The sequence below is a fragment of the Peromyscus maniculatus genome, chromosome 13 (genome assembly GCF_049852395.1).
Source record: "Peromyscus maniculatus bairdii isolate BWxNUB_F1_BW_parent chromosome 13, HU_Pman_BW_mat_3.1, whole genome shotgun sequence".
Taxonomy (NCBI): domain Eukaryota; kingdom Metazoa; phylum Chordata; class Mammalia; order Rodentia; family Cricetidae; genus Peromyscus; species Peromyscus maniculatus.
In genome coordinates, this window is record NC_134864.1 from 67,181,513 (window position 1) to 67,206,581 (window position 25,069).

The 25,069-nt window shown below is 38.0% G+C and overlaps 1 protein-coding gene across 27 annotated transcripts in view; it reads right to left on the reverse strand.

Moving 5' to 3' along the window:
* Positions 1–25,069, reverse strand: part of Gulp1 (GULP PTB domain containing engulfment adaptor 1) — a 253,266-nt gene that overhangs the window by 41,385 nt on the left and 186,812 nt on the right. For 14 of the 27 annotated variants that reach the window (XM_076550456.1, XM_076550468.1, XM_076550466.1 and 11 more), the window contains 3 exons: positions 9,862–9,933; positions 1,702–1,782; positions 1,398–1,496 (listed from right to left, as the gene is read on the reverse strand). In XM_076550456.1, coding sequence (XP_076406571.1) covers positions 1,398–1,496; positions 1,702–1,782; positions 9,862–9,933 — 252 coding nt within the window. The remainder of the gene's footprint in view (positions 1–1,397; positions 1,497–1,701; positions 1,783–9,861; positions 9,934–25,069) is intronic. The other 13 variants (XM_042260429.2, XM_076550465.1, XM_042260432.2 and 10 more) reach the window with 1 other exon arrangement.

The following is a 25,069-nucleotide window of genomic DNA, read 5'->3' on the forward strand; positions in this document are numbered from 1 at the left end:
TGAGTACTCATCTGAAAGTTACACATCTCTATCACTCCTTCCAGGACTCAGGGTTCTCACAGAAGATGAGGGGATGTAAGAGCCATAGAAAGGGATGGAGAGATGTGGGATACCGGCTTCTGGGTATGACATGCCTGGTGCATTCTGAACTCAATGCAGCTGTAATTACCCACACAAGACTTATCCAAGATTGGTTCTAACACAAATCTTGTGAGCAGTGGAAGAGAAACACAAATTCTCACCACTTCAACAGAATCTATAGTGAGTCTATGGTAAAGGGAGAGACCTTTTCTTCAGGGGGAGAGCAAATGATAAAGTGAATAGCCCTTCACCATGTTCCTATAAGCAATACTAATAAAACTCATTGGGGGAAAAAAAAGAAGAAGGAAGTGGAAGGGGGCTGATTGGGGGCAGAGAAAGGGAACTATTGGGAGTAGAAGAAAACAAGAAAAGGCAATTGCAATAACTATGATCAAAATACATTATATATACATATGACAGTATTATAATGAAACCCATTATTGTGTATAATTAATATATGTTGATACAAACATGGAACTGCTTAAGGTTTGCTTTTAATTGGAGATAAGGCATTTATATAGGAAATTCAGTTCATATTAAGGCATTGTATGATCCTTAATTCAATCTGGTGTCCTTATTAGAAACAAAACTAACAAATAAAACCCAGACATACAAAGACTCTGAAGTGTGTGTACATGTGAAGATACAGCAGCAGCCAGCTGTGCCAAGGGAGGAGACTGAGTCTGTGGACAGATGGATACTGAGATTCTAGGCTCATGACTACAAAGGAAATAAGTTGTTATTATTTAAGTTATCCAGCCTTTGGCGTTTTGTCATAGCTGCCGTAGAAAACTTATACACATCAGTTGTATGTACAAGAAAGGACTTTTTTTTTTGGTTTTTCGAGACAGGGTTTCTCTGTGTAGCTTTGCGCCTTTCCTGGAACTCACTTGGTAGCCCAGGCTGGTCTCAAACTCACAAGGATCCTCCCGAGTGCTGGGATTAAAGGCGTGCACCACCACCACCACCCGGCCAAGAAAGGACTTTTTAACACACTGCACAGCTTTTGTCTTTTTTTGTACCCAGCAAACTGTACTATATGCATCTTGAACATAATGTGAATAGAAATCTCTAAATACAGGCACTACCAGTACTGAACATACTTTATATGTTATTATGTGTGGGGCATAGGCTATAGAATAGATGCTCCAGGATTCTAAAAGTTGTTCCCTTTCCCAAATTCCTACATACATTTAAATACATCACTAAGAACCAAACATTAAAAGTTGGTAACAAATTTTAAAAATCCATGAAAATAGATGTAATTGTCACTGGCTGAAGACTAGGGCAGCACAACTCTCACAAACAAGCCTTACCTTTGTTTTGGGTTCAAGAATTTTTACTCCGTAAATTGATATTTGCAATTCAACTTTAGGAATCTTCTGGCCTTCAGATTTCTTGATGTGTCTTGCAAACTACAAATGACAAAGAAATTCACAAAGTTATGGTTCTGTTCCTGTGGAAAATGAGCATAAATGTACATTTGGAGTTTGTGTCCATAATAGACATTCATAAATTCAGGTGTTGCCCATTACAAAGCATCTCATAGAAACAGTTTTGCTCAGTAACCCTCTCTGTCTGCCAGGCCATTGTAATTCAGATTCATTTGCAGTGACTTACTTTTTCTTTTTCCTTTGGTTTTTGTTCATTTGCTTGACTTTTCTTTTTGAGACAAGCTCTTCTTCTATATTCCATGCCAGCCTAGAATAATTATGTAGATCCAGGCTGGGCTCAAATCCACTGCTTTGGCCCTCTCAAGTGCTCTGATTACAGGTACGAGCCACCATGCCTCGCTGATCCTAATAATTATACAACAACAACCTGCCCCCCAGAAAAACACCAAAACCTTGATTTTCAGACATTTTTGACATGATAATTAAAAGGCTGAATGTGTACCAACCAGCAAAGAAAGCATGTGGGATGGTAGGTAGAGATTACTTCATTTTGAGATAATTTTATTTTAATACGTTCTCAGAATTTGCTGCTCATCTGCTGTTGAGTGACACCTACCTAGTTGTGTACACCGTGTTTTCATCCAAACCAAAAAGATGACACCAACTGACACATCTGAACCAAAGCTAAGAGCTCCAGTCATTTTACACATGAATGACTCCTCTGTGGAGTCACATGTGCTTTGGAATCATAAACACAGCCAGCATCTTGGAGACACAATGGTTTCTCACTACTTTCATAGGTGTGGTGTTATGTCTTGCCACTCATTTAAAGCACATGTATACATCTGTTAGGATCTTTGTAAAATCTAAAAGAAAATCAAAGCGGTTGTGCTCTCAGTCAGAGGAAGTTTCTGCCTATCTCTCCCCAGCTTCTCCAGATTTACTGGATGAAAAATAAGATTCCAATTGAATTTGAAATATTAAACAGTGGACATGTTTATAAAAATTTAATATTATACACACAAATGTTTACCTATGCACACACATACAGCATATATGTGCTATTAGAATCAGTGTGTCCTGGGCACTATTTTGTAATCCTCTTTAGTCTATTTGCTACTTACTTACCTGAGTCCACAGTTCACTGGGTGTCCCAGTTTCTGTCCAACTCCCTCTTTCTTTAGTTCACTGGATGTTCTGGTTTCAGCTGGCAACCCCTCTGACCCCCTATTCTTATCTCCTTCCCTCCATATGACTTTTTTAAAAAAGAAAAAGGAGACTTTTAAAGTAGTAGGATTGCTCACCCCATTCCCAGAGCTTCCACAACTCATTTTCAGCATATGGAAAGTCCTCTGAACTTGATTCAAATAGATCAGATGTGAGGTTGGGCAGGGCTCCAGGGCTCTTGTGTGTCCTATTTATTTGCATTGTGCAATTCACTCTAATTTAGGGCAGATGTGAGCATGCATGGTATAGTTGTTCCCAGGGCAGAGTGTTCAAAGCCTTCTTATTTCACGTCTTTGCACTACCACAGAGAGGAACGTAATTAATGCCTACAGGAGTGCCTTGAAGTGTCTGCCTTCGAATCCCAGCTGGTGCTATTTGTTTTACTCCACTTTGGGTGGCATAATTTTTCAGCCTGCTCTTTCCTGCATTCCTTTGAACATAAGCTGCTTAGTTATTATTTTTTCTTTTGTCTCTAGAAGCCTTACAGTGTACACATGACATCCAAAGTGTGCCAAATACTTTTAGGTCTTTAAGAAACGTGTTTTGCTTCCATGCAATCCAAAAGTTATCCCAGCTCTCCCTCAAAGAATGTGTATTAGCTTTCTTTTCCAATTCTACTATCCTTTTGACTTAGCATAATTAAGCAATTCTGAGATTTCCATGCACGAAGTATTAAAGTACCAATTGTTCAGTGTTCTGTACCTACAGAGGCCACCTGAGAAAAGCCACCTTGTGCTGCTTGCAGGGCCATGCCATGGCTTCCAAGGACTTTTCACCATCTGGAAACAACAATTCCTGTGACCTTGGACAAGAATCATGTAACCTTGTATTTTATGAAACTCTTGCTACAGTCAGTAATTTAAAACTTCTCTGTTTAGAAAGAAAAAAATAAATGGGAGAAATGAAGAGAGGAAAGAGTGTTGATGTTACACATGCATACACACACACACACACACACACACACACACACACACACACACACACACACACACACGGAGGAGAGCTGGAAAAGGGAGAGCCCCAGGAAAGGGAGGATGTTCAGACAAGAAAAAGAGCTATCCAGCTGGTGTAAGCCTCTGGCATCCCTCCCCTACTTCATGTCAAGACGAAGTTAACAGTGCTAAAAGAACCTTGAGTTCTCAGTTCTCATCCAACCCAAACTCCATTTCCTAATGTCCTTAAACACCCTAGGTATGAAACGAGCTGGTAACAAGCAGCCTGAAAGCCACACTTGCCCCCTTGCACTCAGACCACTTCCTGTAACATCACATTTTCTTTTTGTTTTTTTGTTTTGTTTTATTTTGTTCGAGACAGGGTTTCTCTGTGTAATTTTGGTGGCTGTCTTGGAGCTCACTCTGTAGACCAGGCTGGCTTTGAACTCACAGAGATCCGCCTGGCTCTGCCTCCCGAGTGCTGGGATTAAAGGCGTGGGCCACTGCCGCCCAACTTAACATCACATTTTCTACATTTAAAACATAAAAAGGTTTTGATTCATTTTTATGTATATCAAGGTTCCCATCAGTTTTGTGACATGATTGCTGAAAAATATTTGCAAAAGTCTGGTATCTAGAATTAGACTCACTCAGTTTTATATCTTAAATAATTTGATAATTACTGCCTCTCTGCTTTTTTTTTCTTCTAAAAGTAAAGGTCACTGCTCACACGACTTTGCAGGCTCCCATCTTAATTCTGCTTGATTTTCTTACTTGTGGACTTCTTAATGGTGTTCCAAAATTATTCTCACTCAGGAGTGATGAGAGACAGTGCATGACACGATGCTCTCTTATCCTTGGCTACATTCTTTCTTACTTATTATTTTACTGTAACTACTTGAACAGTCTCATTAACAAATGTCTCTCTCAATTTTTCTTCTGAATTCCTTCCTTTATAGATCTACATAGATGGAATGATCTATCCTGGTAACTTGAACAATCTAATAAAAAGGTTCAAAGGATGTGAAACCTAAGCATTCTATACACCATTATAATACAGCATCAAAACACAGGCTTTGTACCAATAACATGATGAAAAAATGAAATGCTATTTGAAATTATAAAGTTAGTTAAACATGTGTCACTGCTATTTAGAGCTTGCAATGAAAATTTAAAGAGCATTGACTTTGATGCTGTCCTTACGCAATTTCCATACATCTCTCAAAGGACATTTTGAAAAGTGAAATCTAACTCCATTACAATATGTTAGTGGGCAAGAAAATTAATTTAATACTTTGGTCCTATTAATTTGGCAATTCTATGCTACTTTATGTGTATTTTTACCTTTATTGAAAATAATTTTTTCTCATACAATACATCCTGATTATAGTTCCCCTCCCTCTACTCCTCCCAATTCCTCCCCACCTACCCTCTGCTCCAGATCCACTCCCTTTCTGTCTCTCATTAGAAAAGAACAGGTTTCTAAGAGATAACAACCAAATATGACAAAATGAAAGATAGTACAATCAAGCTGGAACTATCACATTGAAGTTGGACACAGCAACCCAATGGGAGGAAAAGAGTCCTAAGAGCAGGCACAAGAATCAGAGATCCACTCGTTCTCACTGTCAGGAGTCCCATAAAAATACTAAGCTAATGCTACAGCACACATGTAGAGGATCTGGTGCTGACTCGTGCAGGCCCCAGGCTGCTGCTTCAGTCTCTGAGAGCCCATATGAGCCTTGCTTAGTTGATGCAGAGGGCCTTGTTCTCCTTGTGTCCTCCATCTCCTCTGGTTCTTACAATCTTTTCATCTCTTCTTCAGTGGTATTCCCTGAGATCTGAGGGGAAGGATTTGATGGAGATTTTGGCTGTGGGTCTTGGCATCTGTTCCCTTCTGCTGCTGGAGTAAGCCTCTCTGATGATGACTGGATAAGGCACTGATCTACTAGTGTAGCAGAATATCATTAGGAATCATTTTATTGAATTTTTTTTAGACCAGTAGAGTTTGGTTTAACCCTAGGTATCTCTGGGCTATCTACTCTCTGGTTCTTGGTCACCCAAGAAGTCTCAGGTATGGGTTCCGTCTCATTGAGGGGGCTTAAGTCAAATCCGACATTTGATGGCTCCTCCCATAAGTTCTGAGCCACCATTGTAGTGGAGAGGTTTTGTGGCTGGATTGGTGTCCATGTTTCTTTTTCTGTAGCCTACAGAGTACCTTCCCAGAGCAGAGAGACTAGAACATACAGGTGAGGGCTCCATGTGGGCACCGCTCGGACATCTTCAAGTTCATTGAGGAACACAGGTGCTGTCCTTGGCAATGGGGTCTTGTTGTCAGTTTGTAGACAGCAACCCTTTATGTTTGCAACAGCCTGGGTTGTTTAGGGATTTCCATGGGACCCCTTTCAGTCAACAACTCAATTGAATGCAATCTAGTCTGGCCACTGGATGCCTTGCTTGACTACAAGAGATGGCCAGTTGAAACTCCATACACCCCATTACTAGGAGTTCATATTAGGATCACCTTCATATAGTCCAGGAAGTTTCCACTGTAGTAGGTTTCCACACTACCACCAAATGCTCTCCAATTTCAGTCATCTCTCCTTGCACTTTCTTTTTCTACTCTACCTATCCCAACCTGATCCCCGACTCCTGTTCCCACCTACCCCCAGTCTGACCATAAAATCTATTCCATTTCCTCCTCCCAAGGAGATCCCCGTGTCCCCCAGACCCTTCCTCTTTACCTAACCTCTCTGGGTCTAAAGATTGTAGCTTGGTTATCATTTATTTTATGGCTAATATCCACTCAATAGTGAATATATACCATATCTGTTTTTCTGAATCTGGGTTACCTCAATTAGGATGATTTTTCTTCTAGTTTTATCCATTTGCATGCAAATTTCATTAAGTCATTTTTTTTTAAACAGGTGAATAATACTTCATTGTATAAATGTACCACATTTTCTTTATCTGCTCTTCTGTTGAGCGAAATCTGTGTTGTTTTTAGTTTCTGGCTATTATGAATAAAGTTGCAGTGAACATTGTTGAACAAATGTCCTTGTGGTAGGATCAATCGTGAATCTGCACATTGCTTTTTGATAGGGTGGCCATTTTTAGTCTGTTAATCCTACCGATCCATTAACATAAGAGATCTTTCCATCTTCTGATACCTTCTTCAGATTCTTTCTTCAAAGATTTGAAGTGTTTATCACACAAGTCTTTCACTTACTGGAGTTACCCCCAAGATATTTTATATTATTTGAGGCTATTAGGCTATTATGAAAGGTGTTGTTTCCCTGATATCTTTATCAGTCTAGCCACTATTATTTTTTTTTAGTTAATCTTGTATGCATCTACTTCGATAAAGGTGTTTATCAGCTTTAGGAGTTCCCTAGTAGAATTTTCAGGATCCCTTATGTATACTATCACATCATCTGTAAATTATTTAGCACTTTTATGCCACTTTGTGTTTCTTACACTTAAACTGCTAAAACATTCCTAATAATCATGCTGTTTGTATATAACAAAGTTCTACATAATAATTGGTCAATTGAAGAAAAAAGACTGTGAAGACATAACAGAGTTATGTTACACAGAGTGAAATCCAACGATGAAGATGCAGGCTGGTGACCATGTCTTGACAGTGACTCCCAAGGCTGTATTACATTGAAGCAGTTTCACATATTTGAACAGAACCTCTTTAACTAGGAGATAGTCCTTTCAAACTGGGGCCAAAAGACATTTTCTCTGCTCATGTATGTCTCAGGGAGGCTGTTGAGTTAATATCTATGTCCCAGTGTGTATTGATATTAAGATATAACAAATTGTGAACACACATTAAGTCCAGGTGTTTGAGCTGATTGTGTTGAAACAGACCCCTTCTGAAAATAAAATTCATAATGATAACAGCTCTGAGTTTTATAGTATCATACTTTTAGATACTTACTCCTTTTTAAATATCAGACTAAAGCATAATTAAGAAATATAAAAATGACATGCTGTTTTGACAAACAGAATATGAAAGTATTTTCATTCTTACACAAGTTAATACTTTGAAGTTTATAAACAACGAATTCTCTATAGTCACAAAATAGTGAATAACCAAATCGTTAGAAACATTTTGTTAAAAATAAAGCAGATGTCATGAAGTACAGGAGTATAAAAATAACATAACTGAAAATTCTTTAAGAGTTCCATCAGCCGGTATTATGCTTATATTTCTAATCCTTACCCAATGTCAGAAGCCAATACATTTTAAAATGCAAACTTAGAAAAGAGAGTAAATATAAATAACATTTTTAACTACATGAGGAAAAAAATCTGAGCACAACATTACAATGTATTTACTAAAAGAGTCAGGACACACTTGTGTGGGAAACATAAGCAAAAAAATCAAAATGGGGTCAGGGACATTTCGTAGTTTCTATTTCTAATGGAGCCACAGCGCCACCCTATGGCCATATCTATATGATAGCAAAACTAAAAATATGTGTAATAAGTATTGATACATTTTATCATAGCTTCTGACCTCTGACACAACATAAAAGAAGCAATTACAACAAACTTATATAAAAACCATCGTCTTACTCATGTCCACTAGTGCAAGATTCTCTCCTGTATACATTCATTCTCCCGAGAAACAAATTTTTCAACCAATATAATTTATTTATGAAATACATATTAATTGTGAAAGATACACATTTAATAAAAGCTACTGTCCATTAAGTATACATTTTAATTGTCTTGTTATTGTCCATTATATTCCCCAATAAGACTTCATTTCTAAGTATGAAACTATATAGAGAAGCCATATAAAACCTGACAAAATGCATATAAACTAGTCATAGTTTTAGAAGCCGTTTAAGTTCAAATATCTCTTTGGCATAGTCATAATACAATTGAATAATTTTAGTTTCATATTTGAGATACTGAATGAAGAATTCACAGGGTATAAAGAAATATTGTCAACATCACCGTTCTTTTAAGATATGTTCTGGTTGCAGTAAAGTTGTGCTCAACCCAGGATTTGGACCACTATTAAAAGAATTAAATACAATCATATTTTAAGTGTTGCCACAAACTACAAGGTCTTTAAATAAAACCCTCTATTAGTGATTAAAAATGTTGCTCAGACGAAGAATAGCATGAATCATCATCTAACGAATAGTGGAAAGAAATGGCTAAAGAGAGCATTTTCCAAAATGTGAGTGATATTATTTTGGGACCCCACAGAATGTTTACTTACAGGACTAAATAGTCCACTTTATTTCTTTATCTGTAGTACAAATCTCATTCTGATCTTTTCCTTCAATTTAAACTTTGCATATACTTCATTTGACCTTCTCAAAACCACAGTAGTAATTTTGAATGTTCATGATTCTGCCTGGAACAAACCACGGGGCCTAATATTCCTGTGGAATGAGCATATGATCTAGAACCAAGATCACAGAAGGGTTGTCCTACACCCACCAAAATGTGAGAGCAACCAAAGAGAAGAAAAGTTAACTTTGCAAATAAAGTAGTGGTCTGTAGATCCTCTTACAACATGAAGATGCATGAAGGAATTTTTCCAAATGAAATCTCAGTGAGGCTGACTTTTAAGAGGTGGGCTATTATATAAATATGTTTGTGGTATGTAATGCTAATTTTATTAAGAAATTTGCTGAACAAGAGTTCGTGAAGTTGAACAATTTTTTTCTCCAGAAATATATTACTTAGGCTGTTCAATCAATATTTTCTTCTGCTCCCTAAGTTACACATTCTCCCCTAAAACTGCTGATTGACATGGATGATTGGGGTATCCTTAATGTATAGCAGCACTACAAAATTCTGCTGTGTAATCAACTCTAACCATATTTTCAACTGGTATATATGATACTTTAACTGTCAGAAATTTCTATTTTGCTTCTACCAGTTTTGAGTTAGAGCATGGGTTCATATTATCCAAGAAATATAAAGCTGACCACTGAATATAAATACTCTGGCCTTAAAAGCTTTTAGAGACTGTAAGAAATTATGCTTTATAAAAATATAGTATGTACAGCAAAATAACTGTATGAATGTGTTTATACTTTAAAATGTCTCTTTGAACAGATGGTAGTTATTTAAGTGTAATTTAAAGACAGTGGAGCTATACCTACCACAGTTATCCATGTTTTGGACGTCAGTCAATCTGCTGATGACAAGAGACCAATATACTAGCCATTTTTTCTGAGATCTTTACTTACCTTCAGCTTCCTCACAGCATCTCTCACAACTTCTGTTCCCTTTGGCTGCTCCACTTCTGTACTGCCAAGAAACTGAACATGAGCATTCATTAGAAACAGGCTTCACTAAGCCCCATCATTGATCTACCTGAAGGCACTACTCGGCATATGAGAAAGTTAGGCAGAAATTCAAACACAAATCCTAATTAAGGGGAGCAACTGTTACTCAATTTGTGTACAACACACAAAAATACATCATTTGAGCATTTACAATTCCTAGTTTTCAAAGTATTTTTTAAAACATATTTTACCTAAGTATTTTACTTGAAGCCTGGACTGCCTTGGAAAACAAAAGATGTTAGAGATGCCAGAGTCATGGGATACCTGCTAAGGAGAGCTGCTAACAGGTAGCAGAACCAGACCAAGAGAAAGAAGAGTGTTGCAGTCAACAAAGCAAAATGGAATTGGAGACCTGAAGAGAGCATTTTGACATCAGACATGGAGATGCCCAACTGGTTTTCAGTCTAGCTTTGGTCCAAGATTTCCTCACTATGCTCCCCTCCCTGTGTTTTGGAAAGGTAATGTATATCCTGTGCCAATATATGTTGGAAGTATGTGATCTGCTGTTTGATTTTGATTTTTACAGATGATTACAGTTAACAGATTGCATGAATTTCAGAAATTTTGGACTTTTGACTTTAAAACATTGTTGAGACTATGATAGACTATAGGGACTTTTGAAGTTGTACTAAATGCATTTTGCATTATGATGTTGTTACAAGGTTATGGGGGCCAGGAAGTGAAATGTGGTAGTTTGAATGTAATTAGCCCCCATAATTTCATCATAGTGAGTGGCACTGTTAGGAGGTGAACTTTGTTGGAGTGGGGATGGCCTTGTTGAAGGGAGGGGGTGGAGGGGCTTTGAGGTTTTCTATGCTCAGGATAACATGCAATGTCAGCTAACTTCTTGTTGCCTGAAAGATGTAGGACTCTCAGCCACTCCTCCAGCACCACATCTGTCTGCATGCTGTCATGCTCCTCATCATGATGATAATGGACTGAACCTCTGAAACTGTAAGCCACCCCAATTAAATGTTTTCTTTATAAGAGTTGCTGTGATCATTGTGTCTCTTCACAGCAATAGAAACCCTAACTAAGACAAACTCCAAAAATGTTCTAAATAAATTCATGCCAATCAGTACTCTGGGAACCTTTTAAAGCTTCTTTCCAAGAGCTTTACTTAAACCAGTGGAATTTAACCAAGGGCATCTTAATGTGGGCCTTTCTACTTAACTTTTCCTTCCATAATTAAGAAATACATTTAGCGCCTGGCATAGTGCCTCACACCCTCAATCCCTGCACACTGAGTCAGGGGATCAGAGGCCAACCTGGACTACATAGTGAGTTCAAGACCAGCACAGGGTTACAAAGCAGAGGAAGGCGCACACGCGTGTGCGCACGCACACACACACACAGACACACACACACACACACACACACATCCATACCCACATAGACACATACATATGTATACACACATATACATACACATACATACACTTATACACACAGACACATACATCTACACATATATAAATACATAGACACACACACACACACACACATATATACATGCACAAGCTTGATAATTTTATGACTGAAAAGGTTTTACTTCCTATAATTCCTCTTAATTTGCAAAATTTAAAAGTAATAATTCCTAAATTAAATACATGTCACTTATACATGTGCACCCCAGTGTTTTGTATAAAGGTTTTGAGAAACTCAAACATGATGTAGGGTACTAGAATGAGCTCTAGATTTAGAGTGTGGAAGTGTCAGAAAGTCACATAGCCTTGGTCTTTATCTGACTTTTCTGAAAAAACATGAATATTAATATTGTTGTTCATTCATTGTAAAATCACCTTAAAGAGAAACTGAATAACAGATTAAAAGAAGAAATAGCAATGTGGTATGAGATGTGACATTCCTTGGTTATCTGTGAGTGAGCGGCTGGTTTGCGAATAGAGCTGGTGCCTACACAGTTCTCCTGGGATCCAGTGGACCAGCTCACAGACCCATCCTCCAGCTTCCACAGACTTGTTGCTTCTCAGCATCTTCAGAATTTTCTCTCTGGACAATGACAACACCTTACCAGTTCTGAGAGATATTAAGCATGTCAGAGATTTTTCTCCACTGCCTAAATCACCACGCCCCTCAGACAACGCACTTCAATTTGTGCTTTATTCAGTACAAAGGCAAAAACAAACAAGCAGCAGCTCAGCTCCTTTGGTTGGGGATGAGTACAGTCCTGGAAAGATGGGATGTTCAGAGCTTTCCTTGAGCTGTAGCTGAGGCCAGGGCTTCACCCAGAACCATCATCTTCCCATTTACTGTGTTCCTCCGGGACGACTCCCACACTAACCCAAGTGAACTGTGATGGTTAATCATCATTGTCACCTTAGCTCCATGTATATTCACCTTAGAGTGGAGAAAGCACACCTCTGTTTGCATCTGTGAGGTCCAAGGGGATGAACAGAGAGGGGAAAGCTCATCTGGATTCAAAGAGCACCATCCAATGGGATTTACAAAAACGAAAAGAGAAACCATCAGCGCCATGCCAGACCTACTTGCCTGCCGGCATGCTCCCTGCCATGATGGTCATGACTAATCTTCTGAAACTGTAAGCAAGTTCCCCGACTCCTGACCCCCGACGCTGCCACCCAAATGCTTTCTTTTACAAATTGCCTTAGTTTCTTCATAGGAACAGAAAAGTAATTAAGACAAACATTAAGATCAATATATTCTACCCATAATACAAACAGAATAATGAAAAAAATCACTTAGAAAACAAGAGAACACATAGATATTAAAAATACAATTTAGGCAATTTGAAAAGGAATAGGAATATTAGAAGGATAAAGTTGAAAAGATTCATCAAGAATGATCATCCAGGCTGAATATGAAGCTCAGTTTGTAGAGAGTTTTCCCAGCATGCACAAACCCTGGGATTAACCCCCAGCATAACATAAAGCATATTACGCCTGTAATCCTAGTACTCAAGAGGTACTGAGGCAAGAAAATCAAATCCAGTATACAGGCACAGTATCACACTCCTTTAATTGAAGCACAGAGACAGATAGAGTTCTGTGAGTTCCAGGATAGCCTGGTCTATAGCCAGCTAGGGCTGACTATACAGTGAGATCTTTTCTCACACACAATGCGTCAAAATCCTCCCCAGCTACACAGGAAGTTGCAGGTCATCATGTGAATATAAGTACTGCTAAAAGTAAATATTGGATGAGTCAGTATTTTTCAAATAATATTAGGGAAGTTTGGAATGAACTAGAGAACAAAATGAAGCAAAAAAAAAAAACCCAAAAAACAAAAAACAAGAAACCAAACAACAACAACAAAAACCAACCAAACAAACAAACAAAAAAACCCCACCGCTATAAAGTTTACATTCTAATGGGAAAGAAAGCAATGACTGGCACTAGGCAAATAACTAATTACTTAAAACTTCGGACCCCTCTGAAAAGAGTAGGAGAAGGTGTGGCTTGTAGACTGCAGTGCATCTTTGTGTCATTGTCTGTCTCTGTTGTTTTTTGTTTTGTTTTGTTTTGTTTCTCACTGCTTTAGACAGAATCCTTGGAAGAGAACTCACTGATAAGGTTTGAAATGTAAGCCAACCAGAAAAATATGATGGAAAGAAGGTCGATCAAAGATAATAGTAAAATAAAAGTTAGTAAAAGTTAGATATTAAAAGTAGAACAATTAGAGAATCAGTCTAGGGCAGTCCAGACCAAAATTTGTTCACTGTATTGAAAGCATCAGCATTGTCAGGAAAATTGTTTTAAATACGAGTTCCAATGACTCATAAACCGTGGAGAGACCCAGCCCCAGGTTCTGTATCTCCTTTCCACAATCCTCGTGAATGTGAGGAGGCCTAAGAGCAAACCCCATGGAGGTGGAGAAAGAGAGAACAGGAGAAAAAATGACCACATTATCTGAATCAAAGTTACAAGTTCCAGAGTAATAGACACAGCATTTTGGGAATTACAAACGCACATGTTAGCTCAACATTATACACCAGAGATACAGAAGAAAAATCATAAAAATCCCACACAGAAGCCAGAGTCAATATAAAAGCAGAAGGCGAAAATCTGGAAGGAGGAAATGATCAGAGCAGCAGGAGCAGCCGAGGGCAGAACCGGAGGTGAACACGATACTATGTGTGTATGAAAGTGCCTTCAAGAAGCCCACTGTTTTATATTAAAGATTGCCTTTTAAAAATGATGCAAACTTCAACAACTATGTGTACAGACTTAGAGCTTGGTGTGTGTGTGTGTGTGTGTGTGTGTGTGTGTGTGTGTGTGTGTGTGTGTATGAGAGAGAGAGAGAGAGAGAGAGAGAGAGAGAGAGAGAGAGAGAGAGAGAGAGAGAGAGAGAGAGAGAGAGGAGATGGAGACTGAGACAGAGACAGAGACAGACAGAGGCTTGCAAGGATCTTGGGTTACCAAAGAGTTGCTATGTTTCCTCAGAAGACACCACTGTTACAAAGGACTCAGAAAAGAAGACAAGAAGAATTAGAATCTGAGGTCACTAACACCACAAGGGAACCAGAGATAGTGATACAGTTGCAGGATGCTGCTGCTGGTGGTGGCAACATAAAGGTCCATCTGTTGTAATTTACTGACATAAACTAAAAATGTCTGGTGCTTTCTCAGTCTGTACTGAAAAGCATGGCAATGTGGTATATGTTTTCCTCATAATTTACAAACTATACCTTCTCTTTTTTAATGTTTCAAAATGCCTTTGATAAATACAGATCTAACATCTACAACTGTAGATGTTATTTTATATTCCACACAGAATGAAATGCATGCATCTCTTGGTTTAATGTATAGAAAACTTACAGTCTAGGTAGATGCACAAAAAGTGAGCATTTTACAGTCTACAGCCTATTGAAATTGAAGGTATAAAATTTTTATTAAGTTTGATAGTGTATAAAATACTTGCTTTATTGAATTATTAAAGAGTATATTAAAATATGTCATATTTGATTAATATTTACCAAATACTTATAATTATCAATAAATTAAAGTGGCACAGACCTCAGTGAAGTCATTCACTTATCCGTTTATTTCTAGTGATTCCTTCCTACCATTATATTCACAATAAGCACTTTACAAAAGTTCGGAAAAGTCTGAGAATTTCACCCACATTTTCAAACATTACTTCAAATGAACTGTTTTGAAGTCTGCGGTAGGTTGCGTCTTTACCAGTAGAGGGCACTGTTGTGCAGCACGATACAGCCATTTAACCTGCTTTGTTTGCTTCCTCAAATATTTACAAATCACTCTAGAAATAATGAAGTTTTTTAAGAAGTAAATAAATTAAAATAAAAAACAATTAAATAGCTAAGGGTCCATCCAGGCGGCCAAGAAATGGGTCACTAGTTAGCATATGAAAGACTTAATTTATAACAAAAATATGAAATGTACATTTTACTTATGTCAGATTCAAACATTCCACTTTATTGTATGTATTTGCTATACGATTTCTTTAAATGTTAAGGGACAAAGATGTTAAAATGTAAAAACAATATTAAATCTTAAAGACAAAAATTAATAAATAAAGAATATTGGTGACATATTAACCAATGATATTCTGATTAGAGAAAAAGAGACAAAGGGAATATATCCTTGTAACTAACACCACAGACTATAAGTATAAGTGGATGAATTTTCCAAGTCAACTTGACATTATCATAATATGATTTTAAAAAAGCACTTTTTAACCTTTTTGCTTCACAGTCAACTTAGTAGATTAGTTGTATACAATATAACTTAAGCCAATTTAATTTATAGATTTTACTTGGCTGAATTAATATGTTATAGAGTCAAGCCACACCAAAAAAAATCATTTTTAAAAAGCGCATCTTAACTGCCAGTTGCTAAAGAAAGGTCAGATTCAATTAGATTTAAACCTATTACTTGACTGCCAAAACCATAATCCTGAAAGAAATAAATTAAAAGAGGCCCACCCAAAAGAGAGGTTTTAATTTAAACTTTAACTGATCTAAAGGGCACCTTTTAAAGTAGGTCTAAAATGTTTTGATAGAGGATTAAAACTAAGCTTAGTATTAAAAGGCTTTATTACCTTTTATATTTAATTTGAAGTTCCTCATTTTATTTCAATATTTTCTATGAATCGCATGTTCTTATTATAGACAGATATGGGGTTGTTTCAGTGACTCAGGCTTTTAAAAGAAGGTTAGGAAATGTGAGCCCAAACAGACCTGTTTTCTGCAAAAGAGAAGCTACACAGGCTGCCTGAGGGATCCCACTGAGCTTGAAGTCCACCCACAGTCAAAGGCAGCAGGAAGCATTTTTCAGCCTCAGGATTCCACAGCCAGATGCCCTTCAGTGCAGGAATGGGGCAGCTGGGGTGAAGGCAAGGCATCCGCTTGTATAAATGTTAAAGTGTGAGCGAAAATAAAATGAACGTTCAGAGAAAACAAAAAGCAGGGGCTTCGTAATCCATTTCTCAAAAAGAATCACATGACTGTAAAAATGCATGGACTGTGGAGGTACTCCAATCCCATCTCATCATTTTAAAGAAGGAATCTGGGCATTAAGGAGGTGAAGGGGCTTTCTGAGGCCACAGCCCTCCAAACTCTCTCATACACTATTTATTCCTGCTCCCTTAAGCAAAATAGAAAAGAATGGAAAGTGACATGGCCCATCAGATCAGGCTAATAGTTGGAATTACATGACTCTTCTTTACCACATGCACTTGACTAGTTAAGATTATATATTCTCTTATAAAATACACTGAAAATGCTTTGGAGTCAAACAGATTTTTGGTTTGTTCTTCAAGGCAATGAACTGAATTCAAGAATTCCATGTTATATGTAGTAAAATTCTCAATGTTTGTTTTCTCATTTTTGAATGGGAAAACTCAGTGCTGTAAAAAGTTGCACGTCATTTTTGGCATAGCATGGACAATCGATGAAACTAATTTAGACTAAATGATTAAATAGAATAGTCACAAGAAAAAATAAGAAGAACCAATCACTCACAATGACTATCAAGAAAAATAGAAAGCCGGGCGGTGGTGGCGCACGCCTTTAATCCCAGCACTCGGGAGGCAGAGCCAGGAGGATCTCTGTGAGTTCGAGGCCAGCCTGGGCTACCAAGTGAGTTCCAGGAAAGGCGCAAAGCTACACAGAGAAACCCTGTCTCGAAAAAACCAAAAAAAAAAAAAAAAAAAAAGAAAAATAGAGAAAAGCACTTTAAGTCATCAGATTTAGATTCTGGCTAGGAGACAGCAAGGACCCTTACGACATATACACACATATTTTTTTGCTCTCAAAATTACACTGTATTTTTAAATATTTTAAAAATTCTCATAATTTATTTACAATATTCCTTGTGATTTAATCAAATACACATTATGGTGGTATTTTTGTGCTGAAATGTGATTTTATTTGTATGTTAATAAAGTTGGCTGGAGATCAGAAGTCAAAACCATAAGCAGAGTCAAGCGGTGATAGCACATGCCCTTAATCCGATCACGTGCCAGGCAGAGTCTCTGTGTGGTCAAGGACACAGCCAAGCATGGTGACATGATCCTTTAATCCCAGTACCAACCACAGAGACCTGGAGGTCTGTATAGACAGGCAGTGATGAGGAAGTCTTGTGGCTGGGCTTAGAGTCAATGAGAAAGCAGAACAGAAAGGCAATAAAAACACAAATCAGAAAGGAAGAAACTCTCTCTCTGGGGAAGCTACTGCTGGTGGTAAGCTAAAGCTAGTCATGGTTATTGCTCTGATCTCTTTGGCTATTTCCTCTGCATTTGGCTCTGTGTTTCTTATTTACTAAGACTATTTAAGTATTTTGTCTACAACACATCAACACAAGACAAGTAACAATTTTAGGGTATCCACATATATTCATGTTCATATGTCCTTCATGAAGTGCTTGCTCATTCTGGGTTTCAGAAGATCTGAGCACCTGCCTTGTGAAATAAGGTCTTAGATGCATAATTGGTTTTAATAAATAAGATTATTTTTCAATGTTGTTTATAACAAATCATCACTACTCTAAGAAATATTAATCCTATTTCCAGACAGCTTAACACACTTTTTCAAAAGTATGCTGGCATATAATTATAAGTGAAAGAAAATTCTTTGCATTTTCAACATTGTTGCCAATGTAATTTTCTTTGGTTATTGTATTAGCTGCAAAACAACACTGAACACAGTGATACTCATTACTCATCCATGCTGGTTCATTTTATGTCAATTTGACACAAGCTAGAGTCATTTTGGAAGAGGGAATCTTAACTGAATAAAAAAAAAATGGAGCCACAGGATTGGTCTGTGGACAAGCCTGTGATACTTGTCCTTGGTTGATGAATAATTTGGGGCAGCCCAGCTCACTATGGAAAGTGTCACCCCTGGACTGTGGTCCTAGGTGCTATAAGAAACAGGCAAGCCATCAGAGCAAGCCAGGAACATTACTTCTCCATAACCTCTGTTCCTGTTCCTGGCTCCCAAGCACCTGCTCTGAGTTCCTGCCCTGGATTCCCTCAGTGATGGATTGATAAGCTCTAAGCTGAAATAAACCCTTCCCCCAAGTTACTTTTGGTCATGTGTTTTATCAGAGCAATACAAATCCCAACTAAGATACTCTCTTAGCCTTAATTTTCTTTAATCCTACTCTTTTGACAATACAGCACTTGGTATAGTGAAGTTCTAGCAAGCATCCTCCCTGTACCTGATATTGCTTTAGACCTCAAATGTATTCATTTGAAGAACCTCCACTATATCAAATGCCCTATCCACACTCCTGGGCTCAATGTGCCCATTTCCCACCCTTTTGAGCAAACATCCTTTTTTGCTCCTTCCTAGTAGATAGCTTTCCTAGTACTTTTCATCAAAGATACCACACTGTCATGATAATTACTAGTATGACCACTAGTTTTATTTCAGTATCGTAATACACTTCATTAAATATTGACTGTGTATTATCTGCACACCCAGTAGTAGTCTAGGCTTTGGAGACAAAGCAGTGAATGAAACAAATGTGAATCCCCAACAGAGAACAAAAAGCCCAAATAAGATTGCATTTAAAAAGAAAAGTATCTGAGCTTTAAAATAAGGAAGATTGTCAAATTGAATTCTCTTTATTTTGTCTTAGCAATTATTTATTAATTAAATCTGTATATTTATTTTACTTCCCAACCACGGTTTCCCCCCCCTCCTCTCCTATCATCCCCTCCTCCCCTTTCCCTCCAAATTCACTCCTCCCCTGCCTTCCTTCGGGAAGGGGCAAGTCTCCCATGATCCCGCGTTAGTTGAGCTCCTGTGATCCAGGTTAGTTGTTTCTGAGAGTTCCCTTGTGATGACTTTGATTCCCCTGTCTTGTACAATCCTCCCTCCCTCTCTTCAACAGGATTCCCTGAGTTTGTCTCAGTACTTAGCTGTGGATCTCTGCATCTGTTTCCATCAGTCACTGGATGAAGGCTTTCTGATGATGACTGGGGTAGTTACCAATCTGATTACAGGAAATGGCTAGTTCAGGCTACCTATCCACTATATTGCTAGGAGTCTTAGCTGGGGTCATCCTTGTAGATTCGTTGGAGCTCCCCTTGTACCAGGTTTCTACTTGACCCCAAAATGCCCCCCACCAAGACACCTCTTTCACTATTCTATCCCTCGATCTGCCTCCTCCAACTCAATCCCTCATGTTCCCATCCCTGCTGGCCTCCAGTCTACCCAGGAGATCTCTTCTATTTCCCCTTCCCAGGGAAATCTATGCTTGCTATCTTGTTAACTAGCCTCTCTAGGGTCCTTCTTGTTACCTAGCCTCTCTGGGGCTATGGATTGTAGCATGGTTATCCTTTACTTTGCAGCTAATATCCACTATGAGTGAGTACATATCATGTTTGTCTTTTGGGGTCTGGATTACCTTATTCAGGATGATTTTTTTTCTTGTTCCCTCCATTTGCCTTCAAATATCCTGATGTCATTGTTTTTTCACAGCTGAGTAATACTCCATTGCATAAATGCACATTTTCTTTATCCACTCTTTGGTTGAGGGGCATCTAGACTGTTTCCAAGTTCTGGCTATTATGAATAAAGCTGCTATGAACATAGTTGAGCAAGTGTCCTTGTGGAATGATTGAGCATCCTTTGGGTATATGCCCAAGAATGGTTTTGCTGGTTCTTGAGGTAGACTGATTCCTAATTTTCTGAGAAAACTCCATATTGATTTCCAAAGTGGCTGTACAAGTTTGCAACCCCACCAGCAGTGGAGGAGAGTTCCCCTTGCTCCACATCCTCTGTCTTTAGAGGTATACAGCATTTGCCTGATAGGAACAATGACCTAAACTGTGACTGTGGATCATGACATTTGCTCACTTTTACAAATGGGGATGAAAGAACTGGGCTATTAACTGCCAAGGTGAAACACTAGCTGGACATCACATCTCAGTAAACACTTCACCCCAGGACATGTCCTTCCTATGATGGGCTCAGGTCTGAATCATTTTGGTTTAGATCTCAGAGTGATGCTATGATAGGATTTGAGGGTTTTATTCCTTTAAACAAGGGTCGGGTTCATCTTTTCACAAAATCAACACAATTAACTGTAGAAACCCAAAAGCTTCAAGGAATAAATAAACCTGCTAGGAAGCTGTCAGTGGAACTGTACGTAGAAGATGGGAAAACTGAAGCTGCGAGGATCTAAAAACAGCTGTGTCCTGGCCAGCAGGCTACCTGCTTTTGCATGATCATTTGGGTCCATCTCCCTTTATCAAGCTTGCCTGGAATCAGCTGAAGACACGCTGAAGTGTGGTGTTTTGCGTTGGCAGCTAACAGCCCAGTTCTCACATTCCCAGATGTACAAGTGAGCAACTGTCCTGACCCACAGTCACAATTCAGGCCTTTGTTCCAATTAGGCAAATCCTATACACCTCTAAACTCAATTTGGCAATTTTCCTTATTTTAAAGCTCAGATATTTTTCTTTTTAAAGACAATTTTATTTAGGTTTTTTCTCAACACTTGACAGCATTCATCACTAATTAGCACTAGTCTTTACTGTAATGCTTAATTGGTTTTGTTTGAACTCTACTGTATACTGACTTTTATTGACTTTAAAAAAGAAATCAATGATAACATATTCCAGTGCAGCTCCTGAGTGTATTTTTCAGCCACTTTTTGAGACTTCTAATCCTGGTGTTAAGGTAGACCTTTGTTTTTATTAGACTATATCTAAAAATTTCAGAACTTGATTAGTGACTATAATTCCACATTTAAGAATTTCATTTTCTCCATACAGGACTGCATTGCAGCATAAAAACAGGATGTATTTCTATTTCTCACTACACGCTTGATTAATATACCACATATTCAAGCTGATGGCTTTCAGGCAGCAGAACTAGATCTTTAGATGAATCTTACAATGCACACTTCAATTTATTAATGGGGCTGTGAACCAAGCACTTGGCAAACATATGAATTAGAATTAATGAAGTATGAACTTCCATTTATCAATATGCCTAAAGTTTAGAGTATGTACTTTGAACTTCTCAAGAGATTTATTTTAATTTTACTTAAGTGTATGTGTAAGTGTATGCCATGTGAACATAAGTGCCCAAGGAGTCCAGGAGAGGGCTGGAGTTCCAGGTGGCCATGAGTGCTGAGAACTGAATTCGGTCCTCTGGTAGAGCTGCCAGCACTCCAGACCAGTGAACCATCTCCTCAGCCCCATATTTTTAATTTCAATATTTTTGAAATGCCATTTCATTCAGTTTCTTGACCAACAGGCTTACTATGAAATTCATATCTGACTTAGTCTTGAAATTTACTTCATTTTGTTTCGCTAAAGTAACCAAAAGCTGGTCATGAGAGATGGCTCAGTAAGCAAATGTGCTTCTCTTCCTAAACCCGGGGACCTGAGTTTGGGTCTCTGAACCCATATAATAAGCCTGACCTGGTAGTATGCATTGTTTTTACGTAATTTCATTGTTTTTAAGACAAGATGGAAGGCCTCAATGAGAGAATCACCTGGAAATTTGGAGGCCAGCTGCCGTGGAGTAGACAACACAGCAGTAGCAAAGAGAGACCTTTCCTCAAAGGCAGATGGTGAGAATGAACTCCTGAAAGCTTTGCTCTGGTTTCCACACTGAGTTGTGGCAAGAATGTGGCTGCACACAAGTGAAGACTGGGCAAGCATAGACTAGCATTTGAATCACGACACTTATCTGCGCCCCATTAGGACTTATCTTGTATAGCACCAATTCTAATTGGTCTTAATAATAAAAACCCAGAGCCAGGTAGTGGGGTAAATGCTGAAAGATCAGAGAGACAAAAGGAGCAGCCCCAGCGACCTCTTACCCTGCCAACTCCTCAGCCTAGAAGGGGGCGAGCTCCTATCTCCTCCCGCCTTATAATCCTCTCTTTGTCCAGCCATATCACTTCCTGTCTCCACCTCCCTAGTGCTGAGATTAAAGGCGTGTGCCTCCCAAGTACTCAGATCAGAGGTATGTGATTCCAAGTGCTGGGATTAAAGGTGTGTGCCACCACTGCCTGGCCTCTAATGGTAAATCAGTGGTTAGCTCCATACTCTGATCTCCAGGCAAGCTTTATTTGTTAGAACACAAACAAATTATCACAACCTTGCATACCTCTCAAAACAATATGTGACCACAGAAGTTATAAATGTTATTTGCTACATGGAAGAAGTAACAAATAAACGGTATTTTCCTCTGCTCCAAAAACTGGTCACATAAATAATGAGGCTGAAACAACTTTACAAATGAAAGACACATTTGTAAAGCTGTCAAGAAAAGCTCAAATTCCATGAAATGTAATAGAGACTCTGAGATTTATTGCCATCTTAACATGATTGTTTATCTGAATGCAGATGGCATTGCATGTAGCTGGCAAGTTGGCAAAGACTTTTGTGGAGTCATTGTTGACATCCATCCTCTTGGAGCTGGGGGAGCCCTCCTTACTGGGAATTCTTCAGTCAAGCTATGGCTATGAAAATCCTGCAAGAAGGAACACAGCATGTTTGGGTTGTTGGGCAAGGCCTCCAGTAAACACAAAGGGAGGCGGGGCACATGACTGTTTTAACGGTTCTGTAATCCTGTAAAATAGATTTCAGGAGATGCTAAGGTCGTGGTGAGCTCTGCTCCACTTAGGTTGAATATTCATAGATTTATTAAGATGAGAAATGTATTATTTAACCACATAAATTGTGCAAAATACAAAATCTCTGTGTAAACACTAGAATCCAAAGTGTTACTTTTGTTAACTACTGACCTCAGGCTGATTTTTGATTGTATAACAAAGTCTCACTTTATCTGCAGAGAAGAAAAGCATATCTATGACCCCATGGAGATCAGGATTTGAATCTTCAATCTATATATGCATCGATTTATCATCCCATACCCTATAAGTGTGTGAAAATGGCATATGCCTCAATTATTTTAAACATAATATCTTCCTAAATGGATAAAAGGGCTTCATCTTGGCTGTGCTTTGTTGACTCTGTTGTTTAGATGCATTACTCTATACATGTCAGCAGCAAAACACCTGATTACTGCTTAGGACACTGAGATAATATAGCTTTATTTAATAAATTAGTGTTTGATAGATTTGTCACATTCAGAGGGGATAATGAAAACTATTTATAGATAAAGGTCTTATAGTCTCCTTAATTAAATTGTTCTAGACTAAATAATTGAGGAAGATTGTGGAAAACAATTGTTATTAAAGGTTTTCTGACTTCTATACTGCTAAATGCAAGGGAGAAAGGTCATTTTTCACAACCTTACTGGTGATTCTCATGTCCTTATTATAATTTCAGGCATTTAATAAGTGGAAATCTGAGATTTCAAAGAGACTATAAAATATATACATCAGCAACATAACATACATGCAAGGTATTATTTATGAAATGTTAGATTTCAAAACCTTCACCAAAAATAACATCAAATGATAAGGTGATAATTATATTGCATATTATTATTTGCCCAGAAACCTCTTTTCTAAATTTAATAATCTAACTAATTTATGAGGTTACTATAATTATCTTTAATAAATGAATTATGTAAGTGAGCTCTGTGCATGGTGAACCCTTTAATGTGATCATGCAGTTGGTTATATGTAGTTATATGTAGTTATATATATAGAAGAGGTTAGTCTGAGATACTCAAAGGACACAATGCTTCAGCAAATGTAATTTGTTTAAAACTTTAAACTTGTTTTGTTGAACCACCTAGTTCATGCAAGTAAAGGCACAGTATTTAAGAAACATGTTTCAATGCCCCTAATTTATATGTATATATTTTAATATATGGATAAGTTGATACATAAGACTTACTAACTTAAGGCAAAGCTTTTGACCTCTTGGTTATAATTTTTTCATACAAATAATGTCTTTTTCACTAACTTCACTACTCAGTTAGAAAAGCCAATGGACAAATGAGATTTGGGCCACATTGGCAGACCTGGAATACTATGTCATGATGTTTGACATTATTTATTGACAGGTAAATCATTATCACACAAGAACATTTGATCCTGCATTAGCAGGATATAAGCTGTTATAGTCTATAGATTAAAATGTGTTTCCTATGATGGAATTATTTGGGGTAGAATGACTATAGACTATGAGTTGAAATGCTAAACACATGAACAAGTGACTCAGGGAAAGAAAATGGTTTCAATAAGGAGAGAAAGGTGATATAGATTGATGATAAAAGATCTAAAGCCTAAAAAATTTAGGGAGAAAACAATTAGAGGCACCTGTCATGCCAGGTGCCGGATGCCAGGTGGAGGTCCAGGGAGAAGCATCCATCACGGAGATGCAACAGGGACTTATGCCCAAGGAGAAGCGGTTTTCCCTTGAAGCAAGAAGCAGCAAGGAGGTTCAGAAGAGAGGTGGAGACAGGGGAAGTTCATGAAATCCTTTCTTAAGTTCTATGGGGCCAAGCATTCTCCTTCAAAGAAAAGATATAGCCCCCAATTAAAACAAGCAAGCAAACAACAACACTACTATTTAATACCCAAACAAAACAATACTGCTTCATACCAAAATATATCTAAAGTAGCTTAAATTCATGGATTTTTAAAGTCATGGATTACAAAAAATAGGGAAAAAATAAAGCAAAGAAAATAAAGCAAAAACATAGAAATAAGTTTATAACACA